This window comes from Pagrus major, chromosome 23 (genome assembly GCF_040436345.1).
Source record: "Pagrus major chromosome 23, Pma_NU_1.0".
Lineage (NCBI taxonomy): Eukaryota > Metazoa > Chordata > Actinopteri > Spariformes > Sparidae > Pagrus > Pagrus major.
Window position 1 is genome coordinate 7,742,483 of NC_133237.1, and position 20,050 is coordinate 7,762,532.

The window sequence follows — 20,050 nt, forward strand, 5'->3', positions numbered from 1 at the left end:
AGCAGCTGTCTCCACCTGGCGAGCGAGAGCGAGTGACACTGACCGGACGCCTGTTGGAGTCTACAATCAAATCTACAGTGACAACATCCCCTTTGATAACTGCCTCGCATTTCTGCAGACACTTCAGTCCGATTGTTCCTTTATATTTTTTTCTTTATTTGAGGCAAATTCTCGCCCTTGTAAATCAGAACAGCTGACATACACACACACATACACACGATCACAGACGCACATGCGTGCACACACACACACGCAGACAAACACTTGCCATGCTAACTCCATGGCCTGACACAGATACGTTTTAGCGCATGTTCTGGTTTGAATAATGGAGGAGTTGTGTGAAAAATTGATAAGTCATTTTTAATAAATTAACCCTGACATGAATTAGTCATGAATTACACTCCTTAGCAATTACTGTGGTGCAATGTACTTATTGGATTTGTAGAGGAGCGATCTATATGGAAAGCGATAACATGCCCCATATGGCCCCGTGGCAGAAATACTCAAATATTGTAGCTGTGCTGCATGCACACTCGGGATACACGGTGTGAATGTGTGTGTGGGGGAAGTGTGAAATTTGTCATGTGTGTGCATGTGCTTGCACACGTATGCATCTCATAGTATCCATGTGTGTGTTTAGACATGGGACCTGAATGTGTAAACAGTGTAATAAAGTGTGCTAATGGGAAGAGAGCGGAGTGATGACAAGACAAGAACAGGGATACAGGAAGGAGAACAGCAAAGTAGCAAATGACACTTAATATGTGGCTTTAATTGGTGTATTTGGGACAAATGATAGACAGCACTTCATCGAATGTTACCATGATGGAATAACAGAGTGGATTCTCTAGAGGGGGTCGGATCAGATAGGTTCACACCTCTTCCCACTCCTTTTCGAACATGCTATTAGAATTTGCCTGTTTTCATATGCAAAAAAAAACAAAAGAATAGTCTTTTGTTGGTTTGTTTTTTTAAGGTCTCTAAATAAATAAAAAGATTTCAATCAATCAAATCTACATTTCAGAGATAGTTAATAAATCATTTGAGTAGGGCTGGGCAATACGGCCTTAAAATAATATCATAATATTTTTAGGCTATACAGCGAAACACATTACATATCTCCTCAAAAACACCTCATAAATGCTAGGACTGAGCAACAAACTCAAATGTCAAACCTTTTTTTTGAGACAATCTTGTAGGAATGATTATTGGTACTTTTTCAAAATATAATTTTTTTTGATAAACAATCATCAGTGATGTTGATATAATGTGGGTAATATTAGATGATGTCACGGTGTGAGGACACTCTCTGCATGCTCAAACTGAGTTTGGGCGCAGCTTCGCCCCGTCCCTGCAGGCACACTTCATACATAATTACAGGTTCTTTCTTGTTTGTTTTTTGTTGCTCTGCAATGATACAGCATGCCCGGCGTGCATTCCTCTCTTGCATCACACGTCTCATTTTTCTAGCGATTTTTAGAAGTTGAAAAATTCTCTAAATTTCAGCGCATAGCACGGAGTCGCACCGCTTTTACCATTAATTACATTTGATCGCTCGGTTGTGCACGCAGGTCTGCTCCACAGAGCACCTAGCTGTTTTATCAAAGGTAATTTTGAAGTGGCTTCTTTGTGGATAAAGTACCTTTCCAGATCTGTGGCTCTGAACCATAATTGGGAGACCCCTGGCTATCATCAGCATGTGTCGTACTTGGCAACTACCTTTTCACAGACTGGACCAACTCCGCCGTGAAAAAATGCTGAAAGACATGGTAGAAATGTTTCATGAACAAGGACTTTCTATTTGTCTTCTGTGGCAACGAACCCAATGAACCAGATTTTACTTACAATGTTTCAGGATTGGTGGGCAATGCATCCCCAGAGGTGTCACCTATACATATAACAATATAACCATATCCATAATCTAAGACAGCATATAGTCCCATATCATGATAACGATATAATATGAACACATTGTCCAGCCCTACACTTAAGGCAATATTCTTCTTGGAATGTTTTTGTAATTTCTGAGCATTTCTGAATAAAATTTCATAAGCTTTAAAAGACAAACATACCTAATCAGAAACAGAACTTACAATAGCATACAGAAAAAGGAATTGGGAGGAAGGAGGAAGCAGTTGAGGGCTGAAAAAGAGAGAAAATAATGTAATAAAAAAAGAGGAAGAGGCAATGATTATGAGAGATAAAATAAAACTACAGAAAAATAGAGAACTGAATAAACCTGGCAGGGAAAAGGAGATTTAGTGACGGAAACAGATGAAAAGATTTAGGAGGAGGAAGGGACGGCAATAAAAAACAAAGTGAAGGGAGAGGGAAGGAAAAGGAGGAAGCTAGAAGGAGCATCCTGACCTAGTTCCAATCGGGCCCAGTCACAAACAGGTACCTTCTGAACGCCTCCCACTAGCCTGCCCCATAAACACACACTCCACTGGCCTTTATAGACTCGCCCTGAAACAGCTAAACACACACACACAGGTGGACACACTGTCCACTGAGCTGGCTCACACTCATCCCTTAACTCAATAGGGTCGAAATTGCTGCTTCAGAGTATACTGCATGCACAACAGAAGGCACAAACACACACACGCATGCAAACACACATAGACTCTATTGAAAGCCTCACTGGGGCCACATAAGTTCAAAAATGTCCACAGAGCTTAAAAGCACTTGACACCTTTCCAACTCCGAGCTCATTTGGAACCTGTCCACGCCTGGCAAGGTCAGGGCCACTGTTGTCAAACTCATGATTCTCACACTGTTGTGTATTGCTCAGCAGCCCTCTCTCTCTCTCTCTCTCTCTCTCTCTCTCTCCTCCTATCTCTCCCTCACTGTGTCTTTCTGCTCTCTGTGCTCTGCTTTCTTCTTCCTCTTTCTGCTATCTTCATTTGTCAGGCTCATACTGTAGCATTAGCTGTAATGTCACAGTGCTGGCTACAGTGGACTTAATTTACTTAGCCAAGTGACGTGTCCTTCTCTTGTGGTATTCTGTGGAGCTCTGAGGGCTGGACAAGGAAATGCTAAGCAGGGAGGGATCGGCATAATGTATGGCTTATAAAGTCAAAGCAGATGACCGTGACCATACAGCAATTTTCCATCACTCAACAGTGGACCAAAATGTAAACGAGATATGATTTACATACTTTCATGCATCTCTCGCTAACCCGTTTGTTATCTGCAAGCTTTAAGACCATGGGATGTGTGATCGAAACTACAAAGTGTTCGTGTGATCGTCACGAATAGTCACACTCCCTACCAGAATTAAGTATCAGACTGGGTTGCACAGCTGGAGAGTCTCAAAGATGTCCCACAAATGTTGCTTTGTTCAGAGTAGTTTGGCATATATGTGTCTGCTTGCTTGCGTTTTCTTAAAATGCAGCATCTCAGCAGGCGGTAAAATGGATGACTGAAAGGTGTTGTTGTCCTTCCATCACCACCGCTGCTGCAGATTTGGGGATCTATATTTAAACTCCAAGTTTGCAAACATGGCGGCTGTTCTTGAAAAAAAATCCCTGAATTTACCTGACAAAAATCTGTGTCAGAGTAAATCTGAAGAGAGAAATAGAATCATAGTGCAGTTATAATAAAAGTTGTTCTTGATGAGTTGGTGATGTTTTTGAGGGGTGGAAAGTCACATCATCTTGCAATTCCCAACCAGGGCTACTTGTACCTCAGGGGGTACTTCTGCTGTTGCCCGGGGGGTAGGTTGAAGAGATTGTAGAGTATCTTCACTAATTTGAAAAGACTGAATTGCATTTGTGATTTGATTAGGAAAATGCATCCATAGCTATAACAATTTATATAGGTGTTCTAGTGAAATCTAGTAACCCTAACTCTAACGCAAAAGTGAGCAGAGCACATGAAAAAGTTAGTTAAAAATAACCACTATATGTAACATTTCTGCATTAAAAAAAACGGCTTTGTCTAGTTGTGTACTTACATTATCCCAAATGTTTCCAACAACCTTCAAACCCAGAGAAATTGGGAGAGAATAAAGTGGAACATTCGGTCACTTAAACTTTCGGGGAAACGTGAGACGATATGTCAGAAAGCAAGAAAGAAAGTCAGCAAACGTGACTAAACATAACGTGAATAAAACTTTAAAACATTACCTCATCCAAGAACATTATAAGTCTGTGAGTCACATCAGATAGAGCAATCGTGGTTGTTTAAAAATGAAGACAACAACTCCCATGATCCCACGCTCTTTACGTCTTCTGTTTTATTTTGATTAGCAGATGAAATTACATACAGTGTGTTTAAAGTAATTGATATATTGTTGGAACATAAAGCCACTCCATTTGGTAGGTACAAATGCAAACTTGACTGAACCCAACTAAATACTGACATGTCAGCTGTATAAAAATTTCTACTTTTATATGATTAATAGTTAAAAAAACATCCCTCCTGAAATTAATACGACCCAAAACCTTTGGAACATCATCAACTTCATCGCACTGTACTGTGAGGGTATGTCTTAAAAAAAGGTTGGGAACTGCTTAACCAATCCCCATAGTTTGTAGATTAGTCTGACTTCCAGTTGCCCGGCTCAATTGATTTTTATGAACTAATCTCACAGCAAAAACTGAGCTTTAACGATTGGTGCTTTGTTTTTCAAGCAGAGCTATTACACGCCATTCTGGACTGCTAAGAATTAGGTGTGACTCTACCTGATTTATTAATGATTTGCTGTAAAGGTCTGTACGAAAATGTACAAATGAATTCACTGGAGAGTGTCATTGAATAAAAGGATCTCCTGACTTACAAAAGAGCCTTTTGATTGAGTTGCTTCCCTTTCCACCCATCTTTCATCTATTCATCCATTGATTCACTTAATAGTGAACCAACCAGGCAGCAGGGCATCCATCCAGCCAGAGCAAGCAGCCAGCAAGCCAGGCAGGCCAGCCATTCATTCAGTTTTCTAGTATATAGACTGTAGGCCAAATGCTAATCTCTTGATTGAACACTTGAAGACAAAGGTTATCACCAAACAAATTTAGTTAAGGCAGTGAGGGGCGAAGGATCTTAGCAGCGCTCGTAACTGATCTAATCAACAACACAGCTAAGTTGATTATAAAACTGCAGGTCTGGAGCGCAGACGATGGCTGAGGAGAGGAGAGGAGAGGAGAGGAGAGGAGAGGAGAGGAGAGGAGAGGAGAGGAGAGGAGAGGAGAGGAGAGGAGAGGAGAGGAGAGGAGAGGAGAGGAGAGGAGAGGAGAGGAGAGGAGAGGAGAGGAGAGGAGAGGAGAGGAGAGGAGAGGAGAGGAGAGGAGAGGAGAGGGTGCGTTCAGAAAACCAAGCAGCAGACAGAAGAGAATAAAGTGGAACAAAGCAGAGCAGAGGCGAGCAGATGTATAAAAGCAGACCAGGGCAGAACAAAGGAGAAGACTACAGGGCAAGAGAGGACAGAGGAGAACATGACGGAGTTAAGAGGGAGCTGAGCAGAGTAGAGAGTAGCACAGGAAAAAGACCACAGCAGAGTTGGGAAGAACAGAGCGGTGCACGGCAGACCACAGCGAGGCACAGCACAACAGAACAGGGGAATTGCATTCTGGGGCAACAGCAGCTGCCACAAACTCCTCTGTTATCTCAAAGCAGTAAGCAGTGGTGAAACAAATGCAAAGCCACAGAAAGGAATGAACAAGCACACGGGGGTTGAAATGACATCTAAAGAGCGTGCTGGAACGGACAACAAAGCTTTCGTGCCTTAGTGCAGGATGTAGTTAAGCTGGGAGCATGAGCGGAAAAAATTATCCCTTGTTCATGGTGCAATCCAAAAAGGTGAGCTCCAGGAGCCCCCTGAGTGAAATGTGTCTTTGTGAAAACTAGCATTTCAAGATGAGTGTGACTGCAATCAACAGTGAAATTGTTGGAAAAATACTCCTTTACACCACCTTTACACACTATGCATGGGACGATCTGAAGATGTCATGTCACGATTATCACCATAATCATAAAAATAAAACTCTCAAACTCTTCAAATAGCACAACAACTTGCTGGAATTACTTTAACCTTACATTATTCGAAGAAACAAATTACTATTCTTGGAACACCACAGACAGGACCAATGGTGGACTCTGGTGGTCTCAAGTGTCCTCTTGGATGCCCATATGGTAAATTACTTTCCTAATAAAAAGGGAATTTAAATGATATAGATCATATAGATCATTGACGATGCCATACACTGAGATACATCGAGATGCATCAAGATTCTTCGAGAATTGTTTTGCATTCGAATCGTTGACAGCTGAATCGTAATCGAATCGAATCGTGAGGCCAGTGAAGATTCACACCTCTACTGCATAAAGCTGGTGCCCTTTCAATTTTACCGCCCCTGCCCCTCAAATTTCCTAAGTTCGCCACTGGATACGACATGCATCTATTGTTAGTCCACATGCTTTTTGTAAAAAAGAATCAAACAACCTTAAATAAGGTAATCATAAGAGTAAAAGAAAGGATAAACAGATTGTGGACCCCTTGTCTCTCTGTTGTTCTTTAGTTAGTAGAGCTAGTTAGTAGTAGCAGTAGTAGTTAGTAGTTAGTAGTTAGTAGTTAGTACACACATCCAATTTATGGATGAACTGAACTGAGGGACGAACTGAGCCTTTAGCCATGGTTACAGGCATAGGATTTTGTAATGACAGGAAAGGTGCAGGTTCCCCTCTGTGGCAATTCAAAATAAATCAGGAAACCAGTATAAGACTGTATGCTATTGAGCTTTTCCAAGTCTCTCATGTAAAGATATTTACGATAATTAGAGTCATGACTAGCCCAATAATTGAAATTCACAATGATTAACTTATCCTGAGTGTTTTAATCCTGAATGGCGATAAAATCTCATGTCCCTAATACACACACACACACTGGCCTTGTGTGTCTCTTTAGCACCATAAAAACACACATACCCGCACACACACAGCTGCAGCAGACACACAGAGTGGCAGAGGGGTGAAACTGCCCCTGAATATAATATAATACTGCGCTGAGCTCTGGAGCACAGCACGACAGGGGCTAGTGTTCGTCGACTCAAACGCCATTGGGACCAATTAGGCAGCGCGCAGAGCAAAGCGCCGCCGAACGCTGCGCTTCACAACCAGTTCAAAAGGCCTGCTGCTGAGACGGACAGCTGAGGGGGTGGGGTTGTTTTTTTTTCTGAGGAAGGGGCATGTGAAGGGGGTGCTTGTGTGTGTAGGGTATTATTACATGGGGGGGAGGATGATCACAGTATGCAGGGGATGAAGGTACATGTGTGTGTTTGTGTGTGTGCAGGCATCTGCTGCATCCATAGATGTGCTGATCTAAGCCAGGGTGCTCGTGTTGATGTCTCACCACCTGGACCTGTGCACCTTTTATAACTGCTGTGTGGAGCATTTTAGCACCCATAAATCATCGCCACATTAATTTGGAGACATTAGAGTAATTGTAAATAAGTGACTGTAAACAAATGAGACCACTGCTGAGATGTGTGGCCTTTACACTTTGTTACATATTGTACGGCACAGAGCTAGTTTTTATGGGATACTGTATGTGCGGGATTGCTTTAGAGCAAATGGTGAGCTTCTTTTACTGCACACAACACAGGAAATGAACATTAAGCCTGCAGTGCACTCAGATTTTCTCACGGTAAAAGATACTGTAATGATTTAAACTCCAGCAGAGGGAGAGTACGGACAAGTGCCAACATTCAACAGGAAGTTAAGCTTTGAAATGCAGTCAGAAACAAGACAGTACAACTACCATTTCTATAATATCAAATATACCAAGATGTTACAACTAACTCGATATTAATACATTAGTTTGTGAATGCCATACACTGGACAAATAATTGTCAACAAATATTTAACAGATATACTGTACATAAGCTTTTTCCCAATTCTGGGGTTGTCTGCTTAAAGTCTGCTTTTTTCAGAATGAAGATGTCATAATGTCTGAAAGTTGCATTTAAATGCAGACATTTTTCATGCATTCATTCTCTCGAATTTGAAGAACAAATGTGGGCTCTCCTTGCCCTCAGTATCCCAAAATTCACTGCACAAGTTACTTCTCAATTGATGCATTCACGCAGTGCTCTAAAACTCATACATTTGGAAATTGTCTTGTGATCATGGGGTTTTTAACAGGTATTTGTGTTCAGGTGCTCAACAGTCATTGGTTAAATACTGTGTATCATATGAAAGGAATAGTTCAGGTTGTCCTAAATGGTTTTGGCAAATTCCACATACCTGTAAGACTGGAATCAATGGGAAACAGCTAGCCTGTCAGAGGGTAATAAAATTCGCTTTGCAGCAATTATAACGCTCTCTGATGAACTTGTAATATCTCCTTTGTATAATTTGTACAAAAACCAAAGTGTAAAAAAGAACAATTCACAGATTAAGATTTCTTAGGAGTCTTGCTGGTTGCCTAAAATCTGGTTCCACCCAAGACATAGTCCAGCCCATAACAACCCAGAAAATAGTGAATTTTTCAAGCTTTTATAACTAGAAATGACATAATTAATTAGTGAGTTATAGACAAATTTGTGCTGTTAGACACATTTTGTTAACTTTGGACGGACTAAACTAACCAGCTGTTGGCTTTAGCCTCATATTTATCAGACAGATATGATAGAGGTGTCAAGCTTCTCATTTTACTCTCCATCAGAAAGCAAATCAGCTTGTTTCTCAAAATGCCTCAACCTTCCTTTAACCAAATAATTCAACTAAATAAAAAGTCAACGCAATGTGTAAATAATCCTGTGTACAATGCATACAATCCAGCTTCCATCTTCACTTACCTGAGCACTTCATTGGGGTTGCCTGAGATGGGGGTCTTCTTGTCGGGAGCTCCGTGGCACTCGGACTTCAGCAGGGTGTGAGGTCCGCGGTCCATCATCATGGCCGAGGTTGCCATAGTGATGATCGCCACGCCATCGCGAACGCGGGCCTCTAGGTTGTAGTCCCACTCGTCATAGGACACGGAGAGCAGACCTGGGAGGACGAAGCAAGAAGACAGGAGAGAAGGATCAGAGGAGGTGTGGAGAGAAGAAAGAAAAGATGGTGAGCTAGAAGGGGACAGACGGGTCAGTAACAATAGAGAAGTAAGAAGGGAAGGATGATGAAAATGAGAGCGGTGCACTGGTTTATATGTGGGAAAGTGAAGAGACAGAGAGACAAAGGAGTGAGACAGATGGAGGGAACTAAAGTGGGTAGAGACAGGGATAACTCTGTTAGGGTATACAGAGTGTATGTTTTGAACACACTCCAAGAGACAGAGCACACACTACGTGATGACTCAGAGAGCAGATGAATAGCACTCCCATCCTGCCTGACTAAGCGTCTATCACCTTGCTGTGTTTGTCCATCTGTCTGTCTAAAGTACTGTCTGTCTCTGTTTGTTGGCCTCTGCACTGTCTGTACGTCTGTTTATCTGTCCTTCTGTCTGCCTCTTCTCTTTTGACAATCTGTCTGTTTATGAACATTCATTTGTACATCTCTCTCTCTCTCTGTCTCTACGGCCGTCTCTCCCGGTGCCCTTCCAACCATCCATCAGCCCATTCAGCTGTTTGCCAGGATGCCTGTCCTTCCCCCACAACACTGCTCCTCTCTGGAGTGAGTAGTGAGTATTTGAACGATATACGGAGAATTTCAAGTAGTTTCAAGTTTCTTTCCAGGAAAGGCTGGCTGAGGATGTGTGTATTTAAAGTCTGTACACTTGTAAGGACCTGACTTAATTTATCAATGTGCTTCTTAATCAATCTTTGCAGTATTATCAATCTAGAAGAAAAAAAGATAAAAATGCTATGAGCAAAGTCAATTAACTATGAAACTTCAGCTATTATGCATCAATTAAAACACAGCTGACATTTTGATAATGAGTTTCATTGATATTAAACGGCCGTTATTGATAATATGATTAACTCATGACAAATAGTCACCATTAATTGATGACACACAGTGCACCCTGCCCAGCACTGAGCCTGGCGTGCAAAGTTTATCTCTTTTTAATGACCAATCATTTAGCTCTCTTGCTCACTGCTGTCAGGATTTTATCAAGTTGGAGCTAACAGGTGGGATTGCCCTTGAGCTCAGCTCACAAGGGGTCTAATTTTTTTTCGATCCATTTTGAAACATGGATCTTTATTTATCCTTGGCAAATTAGCAGATCCAGTAGCACAGTCATGGCCATCCATAAGGTTTACATCAAGGCAGCTGTTAAGAAAGAAGAGAGTGTTGCTCAGATACGTTGCTCACCCTGATTTGCCTGCATGACTATTGACTTTTTACTAAAGCCACCCTGTAACTAGGCACGGCGGTCTAGTTGCAAATGTTAGTATGCCTGGCTAACTAACCTACTAGCTTCAGAAGTAACCCAACAGGTCATTAGCTAGATATATTATGCTGGTTTATGGTTACAGGGTACTACTACTTTATATCAGATTTTTGAACAGCTCGGTCCGGCTCTTTATTTGGTTCAAGACAAACTTATGTAACATAGCGTGTCCAAATAACTAGCATAATTAAGTATGTTTTTCTATAGCATGCTTCAAACCATTATAATACATTACATTACATTTATTTAGCTGATGCCTTCATCCAAAGAATCCCAAAGCAACTTTGACTTTTAGCGTTAACATTTCCTTACGTTAGCTAGCTACAATACAGCTGATAAATCTGCTAGTTACAATCCATGAGTAACAGCCACGAAGGCTGAAGGCTGCTGGGGGCATTTCCACCAACATGGAACCCGTTCACTACACCCTGAAGGCACAAGCCACTACGCATAATAAGCGTTAGTGTATTTGAATGTTTCTAGCCTGATGAAATAAAGGCCTTTTACATTTTTCAAACCACCTTGTGTGCCTAGACCTGGATCGTTTATGCCATTTTTTATTTTGGTCATAGGCCTATGTCTTCCTCTCTTTTTTTGATGGAACCAGTCCTATTCTTGTTTTTGCCCATTTAGTTGAACTTATCTGAGTATTCTGACCAAAAATAAATTGGTTCTAAACACATAAGTTGGTTCCAAGCTGGAACAAAAAATTGGCAAGTTTTCCTTAACTGGAAGTTTGAACCTAATCCTACAGGTCACGGTGCAATGCCCTCTGTTGACAACGTTCCATACATCTTGAATGAAACTGCCTCAAGAACCAGAGATAATTTGGTTGAAAAGAGGTATGTGTGAGATTAAAGCTTACTTAACAACTTCAAGGAGGAAATCTGCCACTACCGTCACTCTGAGCTGCATATGTGATGTGCTTAAGCATTAAAGCTTGAGTTGTAGCAAAAGTTACTTGGGGGGTGAATCTAGTGAATGGTCAATTTAACATGTGAAACTTCCAGATCAAAACGCAGGTCTCAGCTCAAGTGTCAGCATCAAGTGCCCTTATGACTTCTGAAAATGGCCAATAACCGATCTTTCTGTTTGGGGCCCATTGGACGCTTCCGGGTTCAGGTCACACAGCTCTCAGTGAAGCACGGACTGCCTTCAAGTCAATTTATCTGGCTATCTGTCTTCTCTGTCTGCCTTTCAATCTGCCCCCCCCTCTGTCCATCAGTTGGTCCGCGTCTATCTGACAGAGTATGACCACATGTCAGCCACTCCACTACCATGTCAGTGGGCAGAAATAGACAGGCGGCCTAGCAACCTGCCGTCCTCATGGGGTCCTCAGCACTGACAGCTCCGGCCCTCCAGGACCACATCTAATGTCACACACTGTTGACACTTTTTCAACACTCACTCACTCACTCCCATCGCTTGTTCCTTTTTGCACACTTCACTTTTATTATTTTATGGTAAGATTCTTTCATAGGAAGATGTGCATGATGTATTCTTTTCTCCGTCTTGGGAACTGCTGCGTATATGTTCATACATCTCTCAGGACATGGTTAAATGTCATAGCACAGTCATGTCAACTGGCAATGTTATAGCTTACCAGCACCATGGCAGCTGTAAAGCCTTTTTCTGGCCTGTAAACAAGCTACTGTCTCTGTTTAAAGGCAAAAGCTACCTCCCTGTTACAGATACACACACATACAGGGAAAATCACAAAGACTGCAGACACAGAGTATCCACAGGCAGCCAAATTGATTGGAGAACGTAACAGCAGAACCACCGTATCAGTGGGTATTTTTGGAAACAGCTTATTATTGTCAGTGATGTCAGATTGGGTGGTTACGTTAGCGCAGTCTGTGCAGCAGTGGTGTGTAACTCTGATCAGGAAGAATATAGACAGAGAAGCTGTTAGTAAGAGAGAGAGAGAGAGACAGAGCTGAGAGCGACGAGGAGGGAAAAAGGGACAGAATGAGCAGGGAGAAAAAGACAGACGGCAGCAGAGACACAAAGATAAAACTGAGGGGAGAGAGTCAGAGGAGGCAGAAATAGTGAGACAGGAAACTCAGAGAAGTGAGGGAACAACAGCATGAAATAAGGAGTAAAGGGAAGGAAGGAAGGAGGGTGGGAGGAGAGATGGTTCCCCAGAGCGCCACTTAAGGAAGGCATCAGTGGAATTACCCATGAGAATTGAGGCTCTTCATCACACATGGTGCAAATCATTAAGTGTGCCTTGTAAGCAAATTCAGCCCGCAGCGAGTACGCACCTTCTGCTGAACCCTGAACTGTTGGATTCAGCCAGGGCACACACCATCACACCATCAGTGGCATGCTGTGCCATGGTGCTGTTTCACGCTGTTCAGAAGTTAGTATGGTTGACTGCCGCTACAAGCTTCACATGGTTTTATGGTGTTGTGGTCGAAGCTCAAAAATAAGGCTTGGTTGAATGATTGAGTTCTACAGTCGAATGCCTAAAGTCTAGAAATGTCGTGCAAGTGTCTTGTACAGCAGGAATCATCTTGGTTTATTCAGGCCAGTATAGAGGAATCATAGAACATGCACACGAGAGACTTCCACTGGACGGGCATGGACATAAAACAATGTAACGGTGCGGCTCTTCTAGACTTTCCAAATGTTATTGGACCAAATTGGATCCGAAAATGGATCAAATTCTGATTGTGAAACGAGTCATTTCGCAGGAACTGTGCTGTTCAAAAAATGAATCCAGCATTTCACAGCAGCTTCTTTCACGATGTAAAATTATGGGGGAAAGTGTTTTTGGGCCAGTGTGCATCATGTGACACTGTCATGACAACACGGACGTTTCGGGAAAGATGCCCTTCTTCAGCGTGCGTTCTGGAAAATTCACAATCAATCTACACAGGTGTGTTCATTATAGGTTACCACAATCAGCATGACAGGTACATCCCAATAGGGGGAGCTGCATCCTTTTTAAGGAGAGCACGGGTCTGCACAGGGTCTCACGCAAACAAAATATCAGAACAAAATAGCAAATGTTTATATCAGAAGAAACAAGCAAATGAAATCTCCTTATTCAAGTGTCAACAAAGTCTCTCCAATTCGCTTCTCACTCCGACGCATCCTCACTGCCTCAATGCCCATATAATGTAGTTCACTCAAACTATGGTTATGACTATTGAAGTGCCTAGCCACCGATGATTTAACATCGAAATTACGAATAGAACACTTATGCTCACAGATTCTGGTTTTTAGCTCCTGTTTTGTTTTGCCTAAATAATACATATTACACGGGCATTTTAATAGGAAAACCACATATTTAGTATTACATGTAATTGACCTTAATGTCGTCACCTGACTTCGGATGGTTGAAATGATTCCCCTTGATCATGGAATATCTTTGTCGTGAAGATATGTGAAATTGGCAAACTTTATTTTCTGTTGTCATTTTCAGCTGTAACTGAGATATTAGGGCTGGGCGATATGGCCTTAATAAAAATAATATCGCAATATTTTAAGGCTATATTGTGTTACACTATATATGTATCTATATTTTGAAATCTCCTCAAATGCACTTCATAAATGCTAGGACAGAGCAACAAAATCAAATATCAAATATCAGCAAATGATTGATATAATATTGCGACAATATTGTGGGGATGACTGTTGGTACTTTCACAAAATATTCACACAATAAGATTTTTGATAAATAATCATCAGTAATGTGGATATAATGACTAAGAAGGTACAGGCAAGTATTAGAACGAGTACAACAGTCTGGTTGGTTTAGAATATTGCATCACTTTCCTGTAAAGCAGTGTTTAAAACCAGGAAAAGACAACACTTATGTCATATCATGATATAACGTTATCCAAAATCAAATACCATATATCGCCCCCCCCCCCATTGACTTTTACATTTTGTCTTTTTGTCTACTGTATTTTGCCCATGCCCTCTTTTTATGTCTTGCTGCAAAACCGATTGCCCATCAGAGACAAAAAAAGGTGAAGTTGAACAATATATAAATATCTTGTCAAGCCATAGAAGACTATATCTAAACACAGTGGCTCGACCTGTGCTATGTTTCTGTGGTGCTTATTTAATGTACTGTGTTGCTTTGTAAGCTCAATCTATCCAACTCTCACTAGGTGCTATTTTTGGGCAAACTCAAGCTGTGAGCTTTTTTAGTTTGTGGTCCAACAGGCAAACTACAAACATGCATTTTAGATGAATCAGATGTATACACGTATAACATCATGGAAAAAGAACATTAAAGTGGATGTAAGCTATGTGACCCAGGTTATTTTTTTTTACCTTACTTTAAACAAACATTGTGACTGGTTCTATTTTGTTTAAAAATACCCTTTCTCACGATAAAAAAAAAAAAAAACTCAGCTAAAAGCCACCAAATACGTCCTTCAGATGCTGTAGCAGCTCATTATGAAGGTGAGCCTGCTCTCAGAGCAGGTTTTACAGACTGTCGCTGCAGAAGCTGTTAAGTAACATCCTTCCATTATGTTCATCTTATTGGCGGTCGACAGAAGTGACAAGCACAGATCCTGCTGCAGCAGTACTCTTATGTGATCTCTACGTATACTGCTATATTTCACAATAAATATAGTCCCATAAATACATAGCATATCAATTGTATTTAAACAAACACAAGACATAAATGATATACTCTATCTAATGTCTGTCATTTTGTTGTTTAGACTAAAGCCACATTCCCTTTCTTCTTCATTGCACGTTAAATGAGTGGCTGACATTTAGCCCACTATCTGTCATTATGTCGCATATGATTAATCCCATGATAAGTCAGTGTGAACTGAAAGAGGTTTGTGTGTGTCCATCAACGCAGCCACACGACCAGCTCCACTTTGTAATCATCCAGGCAGTACATGAGCAAGTCACGATTATCTTCGTGGTAACATAAATCAAGAGGGAAGTTGTTGTGTGATTTACATAACTGATACGGTGATATATCAAACTTTATAGAGTGGAACCCTAATTTGGAAAAGACAAACCGATACACACACACACACAAACACACACACACACGACCAGAGTTTTGTTCAATCTGGCCGACAAGCAAACATTCTGGCCCTTTGCCATATGAGGTACACACAAAAGCACAAACACACAACCCATTTGATTACACTCACCCATTATTTTCTCATGCAAATTAAACCGTGAACCAACCGCACATTTCACAGACAAATGCACACAGACATTACACGAAAAAGGCAGTGAACACACATACTGGCACAGACACAGCCTCACAAACACACCCCTAACTCCCATTTAGAGTAAATCATCCATGGATGCCAATAAGGGAGCAGAGGTAAAAAGTTTGAGTTACGGCGCTTGAACGGCACAACGATCCCAGGTTGTGTCTGGCAACCAATTCCCAGAAACTGCTGAGGACAGGCAGCAGTGTAATATCTCCTGTTCACTGTAAATCAACAAGCCAAACACCAACAAATTACTAGGCTCATATATACTACCTGCTCTGAGGTTTACTCTCCTACAGAGAGTAAAACAGACTGAAGTCGTGGAAAGTTCCATTAGTTCTCATGGTGGCAACATCACTACCAGTCAAAGGTTTGAGTCCCACTGAGATCTGGCCTTTCTGAAACTGTCTGTCCACCCCCAAGTACCGCAAGTCCAGTTACATGAGGCACTTTGACAGGTGCGCCTGACAGATTGCGTGAGCAGGTCGTGTGGTTAATGCACCCCAACTTAGATGTCACTTTGGTTCCACATTTGACCTTCAAAGGTTAGAATGACCTCCAGTGGTGTTGCGGGGGGGCGGGGGGAGAAACGCTCCCATGCTTTTTATCAGGAAAGGTCAGTTAGTTCCTTGTCTTGCAGGAAAATAAAACGGAAAATGAAATTTTGAAAGTAACATTTCAAAGGCTCAGTGTTCTCAACTTAAGTCTAAGACCTATGCTGCGTTCCAGACAACTCGGAACTCGAGAATTTTTGACGTCTTACTAGAAAGGCGATACAGTGTTTTTGTAGATCACAGCATTTGTGCAAGGTGAGTGAATGAAAAGTTTAGATACGTTTCCAAATACAAAAGTGCTGTAAAATAAAATGTATAATGACGCCTGTTAACTCATTTTTCTTCCTCCTCAACTTTTTTTGTTTTTGTTTGTTGTTTGTTGGCATCTTACACCTGGAATACTTTGAGGTTGGGAGTTGGAAGTTTTAATTGGGAAATTTCCACCTTAAACATTGTCTGGAACGCAGCTTTATATATTGGCACGTCTTTCATGAGTAGTTCATGACATTTTTGTGTTTTAGCCTCATTATGGCCAAGGTTAGACACTTCAGTAAGGCTGCAATGATTAATCGATTAATTGATTAGTTGTAAACTATCAAATTATTCACAAATACAGTATTTTAAGCGATTAACTGGTTTGAGTAAGCTTTAAGGGGGGAAAAAAGTCAAGATAAAAAAGGTATTTGAGGACGCATCATGGGCTTTGGAAAACACTGATTGACACTTACATCATTTTCTGACGCAAACTAATCGATTAGTCAAGAAAGTTATTGTAGTAATATGTAGTAAATTTGTCTGTAGTAACTGAAGGGCAATGTTTTAAGCTACAGCAGGCTAACATCACCACAAGTGATACCTGACATTGCTGCCTTCAAGCTAGCCGTAAGTGCCGTTAGCACTGCAACCACAGATTCCATCTCAGTCACCGAAAAAACTTGATGACACATCAAAAGTTAGTGTATGTGTGGAAATTTTGCAAGTGGACCTCCACGACTTGCTATCGGAGATTTCCTACCTGTGGGGAACTCTGCAGGCACTACGACAGTATCTCCAGCTACCAGCGAGGGCACTATCCATGTATAGCCGTAGCCGGTGATCCCGACAGAGTGGGCCACCTCGAAGATGGTGTTGGCCTCTTCTTTTGTGCAGTAGAGGAGAATGACAGGGCTCTGGAGCTTCTTCAGCTGGTTTTGGATCTTTGAATCGCCGTCATCTACGGACATGTCGAGTAGCAAAACTTCCTCCAGTTCCCAGCCCACAAAGCTGTTCTCGATGGTACTGCGGATCTGGATCGGACAGAGGAAGAAGATGCAGATCAGAAGATGGTAGCGTTTACATTTTAAGACTTTTGTTTTTTGTCTTCTTATTAATATCCTTTATACATACAAAGTGGTGAACCTTGCCCCATTCAGTAAAGTTAACCTTTAAAAAATCAATGAAGTTAATGAAGTAAAATTAAGTGTTAAGTATTGGTTGGGTGGATTAGCAAATTGTCACATTCTGTTTTATTCATGTTTTACACAGCATCCCAATTCTCTTTGTTATCGGGGTTAAACAATATTATCTGTCATTTACTAACACATTTGCACAAGATACTTTTACTTTATTATGGATTTGACACTTGTTCCATAGTAACTTTTGCATTATTGTATGAGGATGATGATTTTACCACTGCAGAATCGATTTCACATTAAAGAATGGTTGATGAAAATCAACCCCTGAAGGTCCAGGAGTTGGTAATACCAATCACTGAATGCTTAGCAAACTTGGCTCTAACCAACATCATATATTAAAATGTTACATGTTCATTATTTATACAGTCAATTAACCGGGAAAGGGCTGCAGTATTTCTAGTGTGACATTAAAGTAATCAGAGATGGAAGCGAATTCATCTTCCGTTCTGTGTCATCGTGCCTTTACGCCCTGATTATTTGTGCATGTTGTCACAGCTGAGCGCGGTTACCTTGGTGACAAAGTCCTGGTAACCAGGGTAGTATGTGGTGACGATGGAGAAGATGTACCAGTCGTATTCCTCCATGATGTTTAGTATGACGGAAGCCTGCTGCTCGATGGATGGGCCGAACTGAAAGAACATGGAGTTGTCATCCTGGAAAATGACAGAGGCACACAGAGGAGCAGTGTAAATGGTTATGTAACAATATTGGCCTGAACTTTAATTTAGTTGGCTTTACACACAGAGGAGAACAGATACTACTAAAAGCACGGCGGCGGTTTTGTAACAATATTGGTGCGAACATTAATTTAGCTGCCTTTATTCTCTTGCTCACAGAGGAGAAAGGCGAGAGGACACCAGTGGGCTTGTAATGATACCGGTCATGATTTTCATTAGTTGCCTTTATGACTCCTTTAATGAGTTTGTACACGGGGGCGGCTGGAGCAAATTCTGGGGGACTCAAAGCTGCTGTCCTTAATCTCATCGATCATTTTCATCAATTTGTTTTATTATAGCCGTGTTGGAACAATGCAATTTCAATGTAACCTGCAAGGTGCCAGATATGAGACGATGAATATACTCGAAATGGCACACACCTACTCTGGACACAGGGTACATAATACACTCACAAGTCCCTCGCCTTGGAGAGGCTAAATCTAAATATGAGTGATACAGAATGCACAGCAAACCAAACAGCAGTACAGTCAGAGACAGACACTCCAATAAACATCAGTCACAGACTGATATCCAAGCCTGCCACCAGTGTTGAAATGGAATATTGAGCTGGACAGAAGAAGAGGAGGAGGTGAGAAATGCGAGTCTAGACAGAACTCTGCAATTCTGCAACATGAGCTTGTTACTGTGTGTGGCTGAGCCAGTCTGTGAGCCAAACTCCTGTGATGTACAATATAAAATGTACAGTAGTGTGTTTATGTTCTTGGTATGACTGAACTGCCATTCTGAACAGAATGTGATTTTTTTTTTTTTTTTTTTAACATTCAAAGCTTCTGTTGACGTTTTTTAAATTAAGCTTTGAATATATTATCTGTTGCAATATTTCATGGCATCATCACACTAAATAAAACACTATTAAAATTCTCAATTTTAATAGTATTAGAGCCTAAATAGATTATTTGTTATTGTGGTCATATAAATGTAATTTTTGAAGTGCTGCTAGACCGCCCTGTTAATACAGAAGTCTCCCTTAGTGTGTGACATGCAGGGGAGACAACTGTTTTGTGGCCAGTTAAAATGTTTTTAATGAAATCAAATACAGATTGACGCAGAATATTTCATTAGATAAAAACATGTTGTGAATTTTGGAAATTATATTATTCATCTTTTTTTGATAAGTGTTGACTTTTAGACTTAACAACGCTCTGAAGTAATTGGAAATGCTTGGATCACATGAGTTGGAGCTGTGCAGACATAACAGGTTTAAACAGACTCAATAGACATGCATTTAAAAGCACATGACTGAAGCTTTGAAGCTATTCAATATAGCCATATTTCTTAGATATTCATGTTTGAATGTGGCAAATTATATGAATGAGAATGAGTTTGTTATGAGTTTTGTCTTTCATTGTGGACTCTATGTGTGTATCGCAGCTGACAGACAGGACAGGCAGGCAGGGTGAGGAAATCTCCCTGGCTTCTTAGGACTCTCTCTGAGCTTCACTCAACATCAAAGGCTAACCTGCCCCTCCCAGGGGATGCACATGGGTTGATCCGTTACCTTGTTTCTGCATTAATGAGATCAGGGCTATACCATTGAGGTGGCATGTCGAGAGGAACAATGCGCATGTGAAACACTTGCCGAAAGCTCTTTCAAATAATGAGCATAATGTGCTGCATCCGTGAGGTTGAAACATGTCATTATCATCTCCTGCTGTGTGAAATTAAAACAATGTGCATTCAATGCTTTGTTTTGAAAATCATGAAATAATGATGCACACATGCTGATGTTGTACTCCTGTTTCTCGGCCAACTTGGATCCATTTGTTCC

At 41.1% G+C, this 20,050-nt stretch overlaps 1 protein-coding gene across 1 annotated transcript in view; it reads right to left on the reverse strand.

The window, feature by feature from the left end:
* grin2ba (glutamate receptor, ionotropic, N-methyl D-aspartate 2B, genome duplicate a) overlaps positions 1 to 20,050 on the reverse strand; it is a 98,212-nt gene that overhangs the window by 36,577 nt on the left and 41,585 nt on the right. The window contains exons 2-4 of the mRNA XM_073494669.1: positions 18,055 to 18,198; positions 17,107 to 17,377; positions 8,793 to 8,985 (exon numbers count right to left, since the gene is read on the reverse strand). Coding sequence (XP_073350770.1) covers positions 8,793 to 8,985; positions 17,107 to 17,377; positions 18,055 to 18,198 — 608 coding nt within the window. The remainder of the gene's footprint in view (positions 1 to 8,792; positions 8,986 to 17,106; positions 17,378 to 18,054; positions 18,199 to 20,050) is intronic.